An 18,307-nucleotide genomic window follows, 5' to 3' on the forward strand; every position below is an offset into this window, starting at 1 on the left:
CAATTACAAGTAGCACTTAACTCAGCTCTGACCATGTGCCAGGCGTCCCCCGAAATCTTAGCGTCCGTGATCTCCCTTAATCCCAGCTAGGCGTGCCGCCTGCATTTGCAGGGGAGGTAACTGGGGCCCAGAGAGGGTGTCACTCACTCAAGTCCCCTCCCCAGCTCTCAGGGCTGGTGTTCGAGGGACCAGGAGCGGGAAGAGGAGCAGGAGGTGGGAGTCCTGCCCTGGAAGACCAGACAGAGCCACCGCGCGGACTCACAGGAAGCACTACATGACAGCCCCACGGGGCAGGGTTCCCTGAAGGACACTCCCTGTGCTAGGAACAGTGAGGACCCAAGTCCCAAGCCCTGTGCCTGGCTGGTTGTACCTGGTGTTTTATTTCACCCCTCACGACAGCCTTAAGGACGTGCCCTGAAGGGAGGCCCGACCCCAGGACGCAGGGATGGCTGCTTAGCAGAAGGGGAGAGAAGAAGACTTGAACAGTGAGGTGATTAAACAGTGGAGCTTAAAAACAAGCAAAGCACACCATTTAGTGCCAGCATTTGCATTTCACGATAAAGCTTTGATCTGTGTCAGCTCTAGGGTCCCCACAGATGGTGGGTACTCCCCCAGCGAGTTGTTGAATTGAACTGCGTGTCAACTGGAAAGAAGGTGAGGGATAAACTGAGAATAAACACCGTCAAGGGACGTGGTCATCCTCCATCATTTGCCTTCTGTTGAGAAACTTCTTTCTGTTTACAGAGACTAGTTGCCATGAACATGCCTCTCAACAGTGATGGGACAGTCATGTTTAATGCAACTCTGTTTGCTTTGGTTCGGACGGCTCTTAAAATCAAGACGGAAGGTGAGCATCTCCGGGCGGGACAGGTGGTACATGAGGGAGGGATGCCATACCCCACATTGGGTTCTCCCGTCTAGGCCTTTCCTTGTCCTGTCTGGGCCTTCGCCTGGGGAAGGGGTGGTGAGTGCTGAGCCAGCTGGCTGTCCCTGCCTTCCCCATCCCTTCCCACCTGCCTTTATGCTTCACTTTGTCCCCGAGAGTTTTGAGGTGACCCCTGCCTCTGCCACTGCTTGCTACAGAGCAGGAGAAATGGGAGGTTAGGGCAGAGACAGGACCGTCACAAATACATTCACTCCAGCTGTCCCTTCCTATTGTGTGATCTTCAGAGAGGGACTCCACCGTGCTGAGCTGTAGCTCCTTTCTCTATTGAAAAGAAATACACCTCCATCAGAAGTCCTGAGGATGAGATGAGAGGAGGCCTGCGGGAGGCCCTCTGCGGGGCGGGCACATAGCTGGCACCTGGGGACTGTTCAAAGGAGCCTCTCCCCAGCTGAGACCAAACCAGAGTGGTCTTCATGGCCACACCCAGCCCTGGAGCATGGCTATTGGGGTCGGCTCGGTGATGACTCCAGAGATGGGACAGAAAGCAGGTTGAGGAGAGACCAGGAGGTGGGAGGCTGGAGGCTGTGAAGGACCCAGTTGTTGACACCCTGGACCAGAAGGAAGAGTGGCCAGCAAGGCACGCCTACAGTCTGCAGACGGCTGTTTTCTGGCAGCCCCAGAGTGCTAGGCGAACCTCTCCACAAAGCCAGTCTCTCCAAGCTCCCAGGTACCCCTTGCAGGGTGCACACCCATAGCTGGCCCCAGCCAGTGTCTCCAAGCGATGCGGAAGGCAGGGTGGTCTTAGGTACTGACAGGTTAGTGGAGGAGACAGGCATCAGCCCATATAATGAAAGACCAGGATTCTGTGGTGCTGACAAGTACATGCAGTAGGAATTGCAAGAGTCTCATTTGGGGGAAATTTAGTCTGATCTTCAAGGATGGAGGCAGGGTTTGGAACAGGCAGCTGAGAAGGAGAAGACATTGTAGCTGGAGGCGGTGGGAAGGAAAGGGTGGGTCTTGGCTGTGGGAGGGTAGGACAGATCAGACTGCATAGACCTTGAATTCCGAAATAAAACGTGGTTGTTCCCACTGTGGAGTGCCTGCCCGGTGCAAGGCTTGCCCACCATTTGCCTGTGACCCCCACTTGGAGAACCCTGGGGAGAGGCGAGCCCCGCCCCATCCGAGGGCTGTGCCCCAGACCAGGCTGGGAGGGAGGCAGCCTCGGTGGGATCAGACAGGAGAGCTGGCTAAGAGACACAAGGCTTGTTTTCCCCTCTTGCTTTCTGGATTCAGGGAACCTGGAACAAGCTAATGAAGAGCTCCGAGCTGTGATAAAGAAAATCTGGAAGAAAACCAGCATGAAACTGCTTGACCAAGTTGTTCCTCCAGCTGGTGGTCAGTGCAATCTCTTTCCTAAGTAGTTCTTGGCCAACGCATTGGTTTTAATGAAAGTATCTCCAGCAAGCCCACAGGGTGTTTGCAGAATGCTTTATGTATCCGCTAGAGCATTCAGGCCCACAGCTAAAGAAGGCTCTTTGGCCTTTTGGTGTCATGATTTGGGGTAACAGGAGGACCATTCCAGAAAAGGAGAGGCTTCAGTGGGAAGGAAACCCAAGACTCAGATGGCTGGAGCAGGGGTTTTCTCGTTGGTGGAGGGATTACCGTTGGGGAATGAGATTACAGTCACAAAACGGAAAGCTTATATTTTCTCAACCAAAATGAAATATTTAAAACTAGTTTCCACTTATCTTTCAACATACTGTTGAAAAGGTTTCAGAAGAAATAGATAGCTTTCAGAAAATGATATTTTTGAAATGTTCTTCTCCAGACTGAATTTACCATCGTAATTACCCAGAATGTCCCTTCAACTGGAGTTTAGAGACAGAACTAACAGGCATGCTTATTTCCTTTTGTTATTTGTCATAAAATAACTGACTAAACTTTTTCAGATGTATATATATATATGACACACATATATATAATATATATGCTGTTTTTCCATTTTTTGTTTAAGTACACCGGACTTAGACGTGGAGGTGGTTGTGTTGTGACTATTTTATTTTCACGTTTTAAAGGTGCAGCATCCGTGGGCTTAGTGCCACCACGCCCACATTCTAGCTGTCCCCAGCCCTGGGCCCATTGTGAGCACCATTGTGCTTTACGACCAACTGAACTTTTCTAGCGTCACCTCTCCTGCAGCTTTCCAGGTTGGTCCTGGCTCAGGCCTAGAAGCCGACCCAGGACCCTGGCCAGAGGACACGGCCAAGGCCTCTCTCTCTGACATGACAATTCTGGCTCTTGGGTGGCAGAGAGAGAGAGAGAGACAGCAGCATGGTGGCCCGCTCTGGCCCTCTGCATGAAGCGAGAGCAGTGTGAGCTTTTGCCACCGGACGGAGTCCCCCGTAGCTGGTGGAGCCACCTGCTCAGAGCAGGGGACGATGGCCCCAAAGAAATGAGAAAGGCAAAAAAACCAACAAGCAAAACCCCCCAAACACCAAACAACAACAACAACAACAACAACAACAACAACAACAACACCCCCCCACACTCCCACGTAGAGAACGCTGGCTCCCCACAGGAGAACGGATACTGCACATTTAAAACGACTCTTTGGTTTTCGTTCTTTTCCTCGCAGCTGCTGCACCCAGTGCTCGCATGGCTTAGATAAATTGCTTTCTTAAAATTGTTGTAACGATGTGCTTGAGCTTTTTCTGCAGCCTCCATTCCTTTCAAGTCTCAGTCTTTCAGAATATTCTGAAGCAATTCTGTTTTAGGGTGGTGGCATGGAATCAGGGTTATCTCTTGGCAGCCGTATTCCCCTACGATGTTTCTGAAACACAGATGCATGCTTCAGAATAGCGGCTGCGCCCCTCCGAGTAAACCCTCCTCCCAGGGCCGGCAGGCCCTCCCCGCCTCACCTCACCTCTGTTCACACGCCGCCTTCTTCACAAACCAGTCTCACCCCGACATCTTGGCGAGCGTGTTCACATCACTGTGAAGCTTTATGTCTCTTAATTATACCAGAAAGAGAAGGTCTAGAGTTTGGCTCACCCTGTAAGCGCCCTTCCTCCGAAAAACAGGTCAACTTTTAGGCCTGCTAGACTGCCAACAGAGGCTAAATATCCCTCCGCTTTCTTGGCTCAATAACTGGGCCTGGCCTTTTCTCTCTATTTCTTAGAAAAGATCGGGGTTCAGGATGACAGGTGTTACCCTCTTCCTGAATGGCAGCAGGGGGCTTGGTGGAACCCAAGAAGAAGGCAGTGGGGCCTTGGCAAGAGGTAGAATGCCGTGGGAGCTCCCATCATTGATATGCTCCTGGGGTGGTGCTCACCCAGGCCCAATCTCAGATAAGTGCTACTGCGCTGAAGAGGTTCACGAGGCGGTGCCTCTCAGGCATCAGGGGACAAACTCTGAATGAAGTCAGGGCAGGGTTTAGTGCCTGCGTTCGCCACTTGGCTCTTTGTTTTTTCTTTTCTCTTCCAGTAGATCAGGGGTTCCCAGACTCGCCCACATCATGGCACACTTGGAAAATGGGAATATCGGGCCAGCCCTCTGGGCCAGCAGACGGGTAGATTCCCAGGGCCAAGGGGCTCAGGCTGTAACCCGGTCGGAGCAGCAGACCCCGCCAGGCTGGCTGCTCCCGGCGCCTGGGACCGGCCCATGCGAGGTGCTCGGGGAGCCCCTTACAGGACTGGTGACAGCAGGGCTTTGTAGCCCAGGGGGTGTGAGGTGGCCCCCAGGCCATCACAAGCTTGAGAAGGAGGTGACATCCAGGGGCCAGCCTCGGAGGAACAGTGCAGGGGCCTGTGGCTGCAGGCACAGCCCGTCCGTTCTCTCTACCATCTGGGCTAAGTGGTCTCCTTGCCCATCTCTGCATCTTGCTCATGTTCTCTCTCTGCTCCGCTCTTTAGTCTTCTGCCATTTCATGGCTCTTTGCCCTTTCTTTAGAAGTCCCCTCTCCTCCCAGAGGCTGTCCTTGCCTTTGGGCCTCTACTCCTTGACCTGGATCTCCGGCTCCTTTGCCCCGAAGAGTGCAAAAAGCTGACCCCATCTCTTTCTCTCCAGGCCTGAGCCTGGATGGCCTCACTGCATCCGTTCCTTCTGTCCCTTCCTTTTCTAACCTGCTTTAGCTTTGACTTTTTCTGTTCTTGAGAGCTCATCCTCAGCCCAGCCTCAATTAGCTTAGCATCTCAGTGGAGAAGACCAAGACCAGTGGAGAAGACCAATGGCCGCTCAGGCAGAACCATGGTCTGTGCTGAGCCCCCTGTTGCCCCCGGTTCTGGGCCAGGAGAGCCAAGACCTTCCCTCAGGAGCCCCCTGGGCCATTTCGGCTCAAGGGAGAAGAGGGTTAGGCCTGTATTTTTGGGAAACGTCCCAGTATGGAATGAGGTGGGCCTTCTGCAGACCCAGTGTATTTTTTCTGGGAGCCCATGGAGAAGACATGACACCATGGGCTGCAGGGGACAGCTGTAGTACGGTAGGCAGAGTCTTCCTGGGCTCCTGGGGTTGTCTGCTGGCAGCCGTGAGCCGCCCGCGGCACGCAGCTCGGTACAGAGACTTATACTCTGGGGGAGGCAGCCCCAAAGAAGCCCCTCTATGTGGCCAGAGCTGGGCCGTCCCTGAGGGGGTAACAAGGAGGAGAGCTCAGGGTTGGGAGGCCTGCTGCCCTGGGCTCACATCCCGCTGCACTGGCCAAGACAAGTCCTTCAGCCCCACCCCGCCTGTCGGAGGGACCAACAGGTCCCCCATCTCAGAGCTGTCGTGAAAAGGCCATGAGACCCACATAGAGTTCCTCTGGGAGCGTGGGTGCCCCAGAGTAACGGCAGCTAGAACCAGTATTCCAGATGCATCCTGGGCAAAATGCGGAGTGGCTTAGGAGCAAAGCAGGGCTGAAGTCCTGAGACCTGGACTGTCTGTTCACCTCTTAGCCTCCTTGCCCATGAACAGTACATCATTAGGCCATTTGGACCAGCCTGAGACTGATGTAGGACATGTTTTTACAAGCTACCCAAAGCCTTGGTCACTTTGGTGACCCCTGCACCAGTCCAGGACTTCTTGGCTGAGGTTTGGGAGGAAGGCAGCACACTTCTCAAGGCAGGCCTCCCCAAGGCATCTTCTTATTCAGTAGCGCTGAGTGGCTTCTGGCAGGACACTAGTGGTGTCCAGACGGGGACACGTCCCACATGGGCACAAATGAACCCCACCCAGATGCATTAGTGAATACAGAGGGTCCCAGTGGCCCCTAACCCATCGTGTTCCACCATCATTGCAGTGGATGCCATTGTCAGCAGGCTGCCAGCTCACTGTCCTCCAGCCCAGGCAGGAGGCCAAGTGCTTCGGGGCTTCATCTCCTGTGGTGTTCACAGCTCCACAAGTCCCTTGCCCCAGATCAACATGCGACTCTTGTGAGGGGAAGGTGGCCTGGGTGCAAGTTCAGCTGTCCTAAAGCCTGAGGGCCGGCAGCCCATCCTCCTCTCAGCCTCTACAAGCCCTGGGGCCCTAAGCTTCTTGCCTAGGAGCCACTGCAGATCTGGGGGCGTGCACCCCAGGGAGAGCAAGGCTGGCCGACATCCCCGGGCACACCTGCACCACCATCGTGGTTTACCGTGAGACAGCCAGCACCTCTATTCTGCCTCATGCATCACCTTTAAAATGCTCAGCAGAGTTCCAGCCCCCAGCGGTACGTGCTGGAATTGTTTCCCATTAAAGCAGAAATAAGCTCAACTCCAAGGTTAGTTGGAGCTGTCGCTCGCTGTGCCGAAAACAAGCAGCTCTGGGTTACAAACGCAGAAATGGCATATGGAGGCTATTGGAACAGAGTCACGGGGGCACGTGAAAATCTGGGTTTGCAGCCACTTTCCTGAACCTTCCTCCTCTTCCAAGCTTGTCTGTCACTTTCTGAGGTCTCTGTCTTTATCTCCAGGCATCGGGATTTGGGTGCTTAATTGCCCTCGGTGTTCATGGTAATTACACATGCAAATCCCTATGCATAGGGGTGAAAATAGGACCCAGGAAGCCTCTTTTTGGTTTGTAATTTTTATTTTAAGTAAATAACCAAGACAGCACTTCATAGTGTTACTAATACGCTGCTCTAATAAACTCATGACAAACATATTGTTTTCTGCAACTTTTGAGTATCAGTTCGTGTGACTGACTCTAATTTTGAGCCTTAACTGCTTTGCAAAACCTTGCTTTTTGCTAGATTTAGTCTCCCGTGTCTAAGCCCAGAGCTCAGTGCCTTGCGCACAGTCCCACCCCACCCCAGCCCCGGCCCCGAGCGAGAGAGTTTAGGCTCCTGGTGCAAATGTGCTGATTCGGGAGAGCTCTGTCTGGTCTCTCCGTTTAGATGATGAGGTAACCGTGGGGAAGTTCTATGCCACTTTCCTGATACAGGACTACTTTAGGAAATTCAAGAAACGGAAAGAACAAGGCCTGGTGGGAAAATACCCTGCGAAGAACACCACCATTGCCCTACAGGTGAATTGTCCTTTTGTTACCTTTTCTTTTCACTAACGATTTTACAAGCTTATTTGAAATACTAGAGAGCTGACTATTCATGGTTGAGCAGTGCCACAAGGATTTTGTTTAAACTGAGATACCGCACACCCCCCAAAATGTGGACTAGTCATTTCTGGGCTCCGAGGTAAGTGCCTCCCTCTCCTTGCTTCTTCTCTGTTGTGCCCGCACCTGCCGTGGCCCTTGTGGCAGGGCCCCCAGGACAGCGGCAGAGGCATAGCCCTGGCGGGCGGGGGGCCGGCGCTCGCCTTGCACCCTGTCTCCTCCAGGCTTCTCCAAAGGCATTAACCTTAGGCAGGCACCCACCTCCCCACCCCTGGCCCTGGGCTCAGGCCCTAGCTGCCCCGGAAACAGCTCTCCATCTGAACGCAAGTGCTTTGTTTTGTTTCTGTTTGTTTCTTACCCCACTGCTTGTTGGTTTTCGGTCCATTTCAGTAACATCCATCACCTCCTGATGTGTGTGTACGTGCATATGTGTGTGCGCGCACGTGTGTTGCGGTGTGTCTGTCTCTCTGCGCTGTGCAAACACTGCTCTGTGCCCAGGCCAGCCTCTGGTCCCTCCCCTATGCCAGCCCCGGCCTGCCCCAGGCTCCCGGAGTGTAGACCCTCTGGTTCTGGCCAGGGTCCATGCATTTGAGGATGTAGAATCCTGGGTAATCCCAGAGCTCTGGCATGGGAAGCAGGTATGTGGAGGAAGGGGGTCACCGTGAAGCCTGCAGGAAGAGGGGCGAGGCAGGAAAGCTTGTGAGTGAGTGCTGGCGATGGAGAAAGGCAGGGGGAAGAGAGAATGACAAGGCATGAAGAACCGGCACGAGGGAACTGTTGGCAAGCTGTCAGAAACACCTGTCCAAACTAATCAAAAGCCCCATCATCTCTGCTCCCCGAGTGCTTGAAGTCCATCATGAATAAGATCAAGGATGTTTTTTTCCTGCTAATTTGTTTACTTTAAAATTACCTTTATGTCCCTCTTATCACATGTCTCAGGTTGGGCCGTGTAGTTATTAACAGGGTTCAGTGTGGAACAGTCCTTCTATCAGTCCCTTCCGGGGAGAAGCGCCCAGCGTTGTTTGGTGTCCAGAGTGCTGGTGAGGTGCGGTGAGGGCTGGTCTGTGGCCTCGCTGAGAGAGAGAATGGGAGCATGAATGGCCGTGAGTGAAGGAATGTGGTGCACATGCAGATGCTGGGTTAGCAGATGACCTTGTGTGACAGTGACCTGAGGATTCATGAGGAAGCCTCTGTTCTGCCCAGACAGCTGCAGAGCTAGGGGAAGCAACTAAAGACAGTTTCTGGTCTTTTGTTTCTCTCATCGCCTGTCCTAAAGGTGGCTCAGTGAATCAGAGGCCCGGTCCAATGTCCCACTGCCGTCTCAGGCTGTGGAGTTTGCGAGTAAAACTCTCTCTTCTGGCCCTGCCAGTCCTCAAAAGTGATCACAGTTAACAAGTAGCCTTAGACAAAGCAAACGGAAAAGACGTGTTTACAGATTTGAACGGGCCTCTGGTCCATCCGTGGGCTCTTGAGAGCAGCGTGGCCAGGTTGGGTGCAAGGAGGAGGTGTGATGAATGAGTTTCTGAAGGAGCTTCCTTGAACAGCCTTGGGCCTGGAGACCTAGACTGGCCAGATTTCAGAGTGTCATGGTTCCCTCCGCCTGTAGGAAACTGCTTGCTATTCTCAGATTCTAGTTGGTGGGGTTGGTAGGACCTGATGACTTCTCTGGAGGGGGAAACATACTCTTTCATGGATGGTTATGCCATAATTTCCAGTAACCGTAATGTCCATGTTATGAGATGCTTCTGTTTTCTGGGGAAGGCATGTATGATGGTCACCTGGATACAGAGTTATCCCTTTCCTGAATCCCCAAGACTTTCCAACCAGATGGCTTCAGTTCCTGCTCTAGTGGCTGGATATAGTGTCTTGATGTTTTAAAACCTGAAAAACAACACATGGCCAAGTAATTAATTATCACATTTCATGGATGGGCTTCCCTGAGTCTTTTAAGTTGCAGGTTCAAATGATGCTAAAACTACGTTTGTAAGTCGTGGGTAAAAGACAATTACGTTATGTGTTGCGATAATGTTTTTCTCCCAAACATTTTTCATTTTGTTGTTTGTAGAAAGTGTTTCATTTCCTTGGCGAAATCCAAACGTTTCCTGTTAGATGATAATACCAGCACATCTACACCTGGTTGGAGTTGAGGCTATGACTGTAATTTACGTTGAGTACACAGCCTAGAAAATTAAATTGTGTTCGTGATCTTGACAGATAAATTCTCAAAGTGCTTTGGATTCTGAAGCAAACATGAAAAATAGAAAATTTGTGTCTCCTTGAAGGATAATTCTAATTACATCTTTGGCCTCCTCTGCCCTAGAAGTGGCTTTAAATGTGATTTGTCACTCTACATTTAGTAAGCGCAAGGAGACTCTTCCTCTCTGTGTGATGAAATATCATGTGATGCCATGGAGCTAGGGCCACAGGGTCGAATGACAGCAGCACCCACAGTGTCACTAGGTCCAGCACACGGACGTGGGCATGGCCTGCTGAGAAGCAGGATGAGCTGCTTCTCGCTGCGCCCGGGCGTCACACGCTGACGGACGGATTGCTCATGGCAGGTGGAGTGTGAGCGCGGGAGGAGGACTTAGGCATGTGCGTGCTTGTGCTGCGTAGAGTGCAGTCTGTCTGAGCGGGATCACCACTGGTCCACACACTCTGCTCCCGGTGGAATGGTTCTCAAGGGCACACAGATGCACTGTGGTTTTCAACCCCATGGGCTCCGTCTGGTCTCCCTCTGTCCAGACCCTCTGCGGTGTCCCCTTCTACATGAGGGAGAATGGCTTGAGCTCCTGGATCCGTGTGTGGGGAGGAGCTCGGCACCCGGTGTCCTCTGGCCTCTGTGGTCTGAATGAGTGTGCAGTTTCCATCTGTCCATCCATCTTCATTAAAGCCAGCCTTCTCTCCCACCCTCTGTGGGAAGAGAGCGGGTGGGAGAGAAGCTGCATCAGGCTGCCTTTTTGTTTCCCCCCACACACCTCCACCCCCCATGTGCCATATTCACTTGAGTTTGACCCCACATCTGCTGTTCATCCATTATTGCTGCATCCGACTGACCCGCAAGTTTCCGCCAAGAGCAAGTAAACAAAGGAACGCAGCTCTGCAGCCTTGAAAGCGCTCAGTCCCCTCCCCTCAAATAGTAAAGCCCCACCAGACCTTCCAGATGAAGACTTCCATGCAAGATACAGACATGAATTAGTCCAGTGTCTCATGGATAAGAAAAAAAAAAATCCCAAAGTGGGAAAAGTTTTGTTCATTTCTTTTTCTTTCAACATTCAAGGATTTCCTTTGTGCAAAAGACACTCTGGTGAGATCCAAGGAGACTTATCCCCCGGGCATCCCAGATGGGAACCTGCCCATCGTTAATGACAGGGAGACTTAAGCGGGATGGTCTCTTCCTCACCTGGTTGGAAGTTGGGTTGAGGGAGGACACCATTATTCCCAGCTTGTAAAGAACGAAGTCGTTAGGGTTTATGTGAAAGCCCGTGGCCCAGCTGACAGATGGGGATGCAGGTGGTCGAGCGGACGCGGGGGTGGCACACGGGAACCCAGTGACTCTTAGTCCCTGGTGTGCCCTGACGTGGTCACCTTGGGGAGGCTCGGTGCAGAAAGAGAGGGGAACTCACGCCACAGACACTTAACCTGTGCAGTGTCAGACTCCTGTTACCTAGGTACCTTAGTTGAAAACATAGTGAGGTATTTTTCTTTTTTTAAAAGCATGAGTCCATTTAAAGCCATAAAAAAAGGCGCTTTTTTTTTTCTTTTTTAATCTAAGAAGAGAACAGATGCTAACAGATGAGATTTCACTGGCTGATTCGTTTGTTTCAGATGCTTGAACGGATGCTTTAGAATTTTCTGCCTGAGCTACAGCACCAAGCTCGTTAGTCGGAAGGCGTTTGTGGCTAAGGCCTTGAAAGGGAAAAGTCTCAAGTGGGCTTATTTCTACTGAAACAGCATTTCGGGAGAAATGCAGAAAAAAAGCAAACCCAAGGCCCCAGGGAGACCCCTTCCAAGCAAAGCACTCCTCCAGAAGGCGGAAGCGGGGCCGTGGCTCATCCGCAGAGCCATGGCCTCCTGTCGCGGACGCTGCTCACGGTGGCTCTTTTTCATGAAAGGGAACGTGCAAGGCTTAACAGTTTTCCCCTCCAAGCAGAGACTCAAAGAAAGGGAAAGAGAGAGAGAAAGAGAGAGAGAGAGAGAGAGAGAGAGAGAGCAAAGGAGGGGGGCAGCCGCCCCACAGAGAATGAAATGAACACAACTTCCTGATGCTGGCCAGTAAAAAATAACACGATAAAAAGATTAAGCAGACCTGCCTAAGGTGGGCAGCTGACTTTGTTCCAAAGTTCTGCGTCCCTAGTTTGTCCGAACTCCCAAAGACTGGCAGGCCCCTTGGCGCCGAGCTGACAGAGTTCCTTTTATATGCCAGTCCGCCATGACCTACTGACCCTCCGGCCCCCACTCTCTGCAGTGACCCCGTCCAGAATGCGTGAGAAGTGGGCAGGCCAGGAAGCTCAGACACACCATTTAAACTAACACATACACCCGCATGCCCAAACCAGTCCAGGTAACACCTCAGGTTCCATCTTAACGTGTCCACGGGAAACACCACCACACCCAAACCTCATCCAACATTGTCCGTCTTTAATTCGTGCTCAAAGCCAGTCTGGGGATGCCTCTTTGGAAGCAGTGTGGTCTAGTTTCAAGGACACTGGGAGTCAGGGAACCTGGGTTCTAGTCCCAGCTCCAGCGTTCACTTGCTGCGTGACCTTGGGCAAGACACTTAACCTCTCTGTGCCTCAGTTTCCCCATCTGTAAAATGGGGGTAATAATGTCGACCTACCTCACAGGGCTGTTGTGAGGAATAGCTAAGTGATTGTAAAGCACTTTGAACGTATAATTGCTTATTATTAAGACTACAACAATAATAATATCCTATGCCTGTTTACTACCAGAACTTTAAGAAATTCTTGTTTTTCTTTGATCTCTTTTCTGTTCTGTACTGTAGTTATCCACTGAGAAAGAGAGTTCTCCCCTTTCAAAGATCTCTGGGAAGTGTATACAGATGTACACAGAGGTACCTGTACAGGTCGTGTTTTCACATCTTACAAATGGTAGACTTTTGCTGAGAAGTTGCTTCATGAGGGAGTCCCGTGTGAAATTCTCAGCCAATCACAAGCAGTGCTTAAGGAGGTCTGTACATCTAGTGCTGAGCCCAAGACCCCCAGAGGAGCCAACCTGAGTTTTGAAATCAATATTCAAAAGTAACTGTAGTGTGAAAACTAGAAGTTTCTGAAGCACCTGGAGAAAAGAAGGCTTAGAAGCCCCTTTTGCCTGCCCTGGTCAGTGCAGACGAGGCTGTGTGCGTGTGTGCGCGTGCATGAGGGGGCATGGGGAAGGTGGTGGACAGGGCCGGCAGAACGTGGGGAAGCCCTGTTCCTGGCTGTGCTCATGCAGGAGCAGCTCAAGTGGGCAAGTGGTGTCACCGACAGGAAGAACAGTATCAGTGGAAGGCCTACAGGCCCATCCTGGGCACAGCTGTCAGGGTCCCTCCCAGCCCTGAGGGCTGTTCCAGTGTTGTCTTTTGTACTGTGACCTTTGCCCTTGGGTCACAGTGGCTTATGTTACCAGTGGTCTGGCCTGCCTGCACTTAAGTGGATTCCCTGGCCTCACTCATGGAAACAGGTCCGGCCCCTGATTCTGCTCCCGCTGTGTAGACTGCTGTAAGTCTGGGAGCTCATGGTGGGTTTTATGGATTCTCACAGCAGAGTCTACAGGGCCAAAGAGCAGGTCTGACTTCACGCAGCGCCCAGGGCAATGATGTGGGGTGGGGTTGAAAGCCGGCCAGCACACCGCGGGATGGTTGCACCCCTTGCGAAGATGTTGAAGCCTGTCTGTACATGCCACTTCACAGCGGTGGCCCCCCTGCCAACATCTAGCCCCTCTCCACATCCCTCTGTGGTCTAGGCAGTAAAAGGCTAATGCCTGCTGTAGCAGGGATTTCTGGGATTGTGCTCTGGTCTGAAGGTCTCCTCTGCCCCGATCAGGGAGTGCTTGGGATGTACCGTTTATTAAGAATTTGGTGTATCGTCCCTGAAAAGGAGGCTAGTCAGCCCTGGGAGCACAGGTGTGGGGCTAATTCCCCATCAGATAAATGACCCCCTGTTTCTGACCCACCAGAACGTCAAGCTTATTAAACAATCAAGGGGCCCTGTCTCAGAGGTCCAGTGTGACCAGCCAACTGCTAAATGGAGTCTCCATAGGGTAAAGTCTCAGCAGGACGGCCCCCAAGCAGTGTGCATGGCAGGCGTTTCCACATACCTCTCTGCAGTCTTTCCAAATAAGGAAAAACTAGAAAGCAGTGAACTTTCTAGATGGGATTAGGGAATGGTTTAAATGAAACAAGAGTCTCTGGCCCCACATGGGCCTGGCTGTGTTGCTCAGTGACGGCACTGACTGTGGCTGCTAGCCAGAGCAGTTCATGGAAACAGCCAGAAGTCAGGAGGTATACCTCCGACTTCAACTCAAAAGGGAAACAAGGCTTCCCTAAAACTTGGCGTCCAGTCAGACTACAGACGACTCTGTCCTTCCTCCTTAAACCTTGCCAGAAGAGTGTAGCTTTGAGTGTAGAAACGTTGCAGGAGACAACTCAAGTTATCTGAGAATCTTCCCCCACTCAGCAAACATGGTACCCAACACCAGAATCCATGGTGCTAAACTCTTAAGCTCCTGGATGGAAGACAGGATGCAGGCCAGTATCCATCACATCTGCAAGACTGGGCACCAGGCTGTAAATTGATTACACTATGGCAGGACCCAACTATAAATTCATAGGATTATTGGGTACTGCCTTCTGTTCTCTTTCTGAAAGGCAGGAGTTCTTTTCCCTCTGACAATAATAGTAATTATTTTCGAAAGACTTTGAGAAGATAGAATTACTGAACAGAAATTTACAGCAGGTGATACTATGTAGTAGCAAAAGGTCTTAATTATCATGGTGTGCTATTGAATAATACCAATCTGACACCCTTCATTAGCCCTCGTATGTCATGATTCAGTTTTTCATGGGAAGGAGCTTACTGTCAACTACTAACAGTTCCTAGGTTGGGAACCGTGCAAATTCGTTCTCTGTGGCATACCTCACATCTAAGAGAGGTGACTATTTGGGGTAATGGAAGGGTATGTCATTCTAAGGCCATGGTGAAGGCAATCCCCATTAAGAAGTGCCAAAGGCTAGCTCAAGAGAAGCCATGGTAAGGACATTTCTTCCAAAAGCAGAGAAAGGTCAGCAGAACCACAGGAATCGTAGGTGAGGTGAGGGGCCAGGGCCTGAAGAAAGGTTTGCGTGGCCTGTCTGGGGATGAGCTATCAGCCGTTCTCAAACTTCCGGGTCTCTTTTATATTCTTAAAAATTATTGAGGGCCCTTGTATATCAGTACTTACGTTAAAAAATAAAACAGAAAATTTCAAAATACAGAATATATATGCACAAAGGTACCAGAAAGGTGACATCTTCACATGTCGTATAGCCTTTGAATAACCCCATTGTGCTCTGAGGAAATGCGTGTATAAGGCAAAGAATGTCCTGGTAGTGTGAACATTACAGTCACCTCGTCAGTCCCTGGAGATGTCCCCAGGCCACACTTTGAGAACTGCTGCTCTAGGGAAATGATCCTACATACCCCTCCCCACAAAGGGAAAGGGTACTAGAGCCTTTTTAGGATCTCCCTAGTGAGAGAGCCTCCTGCATATTGCACTGCCCCTACCTTGAACTTTTTTGTCCCTCCCAGGTGCCACCCTAGGCCCAACCCACTGACTAGACATAAAGCTACCTGTGAGCCCTGTGTCCAGCTAAGTTCAGAAGGAGCGTCGTAGGTCATACCCCCGTGCCTGTGCTGATCTGGAGGAATGGGGGTCTGTGTGATAGACAGTGTTTTCAAAGATCGGTACTCCTCAGAGCGGCACAGCTGAGACCAGGACGTGTGCTAAGTACAGGGTCAGTTTTCTTGACACCTTATGATCACTGGTCCACTTCCCTGTTGACCTCAGTGATACAAGAGTTCTGCCAAGTTAGATGGAAGAAGGTTAACCTTGACTGAGGTCATGTGTGGGGTCACAGGGCTAAGTGAGCACACAACTGAGACTCCATCCCAGCCCTTGCTCCTGGAGACTCAATGGCTTTGTCTTGGTGGTGGTCGGGGTGGGGCAGGCCTGGGGACCAGAGTCCCAGCTGAGCCTTCGTCAGTCAGGCAGGCCACTCAACCAAATGGGGATAATCCTGCCTTCCTGGGATATAGTGGGATAAAGTATGTGAGATCATTATGGCAGGTACAAAGATGCTAACAGAATAGAAATCATGATTTGAGGCTTCTGCTGAACTTTAAGTAATACTCCGTTATCAAGAAACTGGCAGGAATTGCTCTGATTCTGGTGTCAGACTACAACCAAGAATCAAGGTTGCTCAGATAGGTCTGTCAGATCGCTTGCAGGGAGACGTCATAGATCTCTTTCGATAATTTTTTTTTAAAAAAAGATTCCTTTATCTTTCAAAGTGGTGGTAACAAACTTGATGTGTACTGCTGAGTGCGATGCCAGGAGTCACTTAGGCAGTGACATTACAGTTGACCTTTCAGCCAGGATCAGGATCCCTGTGGGTGGCCCATGGAGTGCCGCGCTCTTGATTCTAACCCTTTACATATGACTCAAGGACAGTGCATAATGCACGCAAAGGCCACACTGTCACATTTTCCCTGGAGGAAAAGGATGACAAAAGAAAGGGTGTGCCCGTGTGTGCTATGTGTGCCTGTGTGTTTGCGGGGGCAGTGGAGGACAGCTTGCAGATGAGCTGGTTTATTCTATAAGAATTCAGTCTCCAGTTCTTTCTTCTGATGGAGCTAGTCTGAAACAATGCCCTCTGATGCGACAGGGGCTGAATCCTGCTAAAGGGTTAATCAGAACTTGCCTTTAATGAGACGGGTGTGTAGGGCCGGCCCTGGCCAAGCGAAGCCTGTGATGGAGAACAGGCTATAGCAGACAGGAGGGGTCTTTGGCTGGAGTCTGAAAGCCTGGCACTGGTGTCCGAAGATGAATGGCCCGGCCCGGTCCCGACTGGAGACACACATCTCTTATCTCCACTGTTACAGTGTATGTTCGGGGGAGTGTTCTGGCGTCTGTCTCTGCTTTCTCTGGTGCTGAGAGCCGGCGGCTCCTGGTGTGTCTGACAGAGCTAGCTTAGGAAGGCAGCCAGCACGGCATCTCATGCACCCAGGTAGGGAGAACTCACCCTAACTGGGTGAGAGAAAGGAAGGTAAATGAATATTCATATCTGATGTTAAAATACCATAGTTTTATGCTATTGCTTCAGAAATATTTAGAGAGATTTTATAGTTTGTTTTTGTTTGTTTGTTTGTTTGTTTGTTTGGGTGACCTAATCATTCTATAGAGTAAATATCTATAAAATTCCAATTAAATGGTGTCTAAAATTTAAAGCAGCAGTCTACGGGCAAAGCGCCAATGTTTCTTTTTTTAAAAGATATTTATGATACCATCTAGCATTTAAAAATCAACCAGAAACTAGGCTTGATTCTGTTTAATATTTTATATGATTGGACATCTTAAATCAAAAATGTTTCTATTTTATAGCAATTCTGTGTTTATTCAAAACCATAATTCTACTGTGATGTTAATGGAATGACTATACAGCTTTCATTGTGTTGGTTTAAGTGCTAAATGACCACGTTTCAAATTAAAGTAGTATTTTGCTGATTGAGGTAGACACCGATATGAAAAATGAAAGAACAGATCATTTTACTGGTTGTAAAGTGTTTATTTTAAAAAAAATGTTTTGGGGTTTTTTTTAGCGGTATGAAAAAAAGTAATTTTTTCAAGAGTTTAAGATAGTTTTCTGGGATTGGAATTTGTGCCTATGGAAACTTTGGAGCAGCCTAAGCTACCTGTTAGCTTGATATGTGTGCTAGAAAAATTTCATTACCATGTTTTGTGATATGTAATAAATTCAGGGTGCTGTGCTTAAGCTTCATTTCAGTTCAAGTTTGGGAACATCTGTTTCCTTCATTCCCAGACCTAGCAGACACCCCACCTCCCATAGCCCTCCGCCCCGTCCTTCCCCAGATCCTGTGTGAAAGAGTCAAGTCAGGCCCTGACTCGCAGAAGATGTGTTTCTTCCTGCGTGGAGCAAGCAAAACATAACCATGATCTCTAAACCTCTGCTTTTGTGTCGAGGAAGGGTGATGCTTTCTATCCTCCTTTGATGTCTCTTTAATAAATATGTTGTCATTATTTGTCCTTGGAAGTGGCCTCTTGAGCCGCCTCTCAGTTTTCTCCATGATTTATGTTGCAAACAAATTCTCTGTCCTGTGTCTGTTCACCACTCTCCTGATCTTGTGTACCATTGAAGACATGCTGGAGACCGTTTTTGTTTTTATGATGCAATTATGTTATATGTGTATTTCAGTGAAATGTCAACCCATCAACAGAGGATGATGTTAAAAATTATCCAAATAAATAGTTTTCTATTTCTTTTAATCAGACCCAGTCCAATCAGTTGAATGACAGTGAATAGGATTATCTGTTGTTTTTCAACCTCAGGAGTGTTCCTAGCCCATGGTGCCTCGTGACATGCATTCATATACATAATTTACCCAGGGCTACTGACTTAGTGCTTTGTCACCTATGTTTATTTTGTGGACAAGGCAGTGGGTGTCTCAAACCTGGTCTTTGACTTGGGAGCCTCAGATCTGTGATCGCCCTTTCCTCTCAGTGATCCAAAACCAGACGACGAAACCCTGACTTAGCTCACCTTCCCTTGATGACCGTGCTCTGGAAGACACTGAACGATTGAGC

General features: G+C 50.1%; 1 protein-coding gene across 1 annotated transcript in view; it reads left to right on the forward strand.

Moving 5' to 3' along the window:
* CACNA1D (calcium voltage-gated channel subunit alpha1 D) overlaps positions 1-18,307 on the forward strand; it is a 301,425-nt gene that overhangs the window by 271,202 nt on the left and 11,916 nt on the right. Inside the window, 3 exon segments of the mRNA XM_019417198.2 lie at positions 745-847; positions 2,180-2,281; positions 7,233-7,363. Coding sequence (XP_019272743.2) covers positions 745-847; positions 2,180-2,281; positions 7,233-7,363 — 336 coding nt within the window.

Source organism: Panthera pardus, unplaced genomic scaffold, assembly GCF_024362965.1.
Source record: "Panthera pardus isolate Hobbes unplaced genomic scaffold, ASM2436296v1 HiC_scaffold_8, whole genome shotgun sequence".
Lineage (NCBI taxonomy): Eukaryota > Metazoa > Chordata > Mammalia > Carnivora > Felidae > Panthera > Panthera pardus.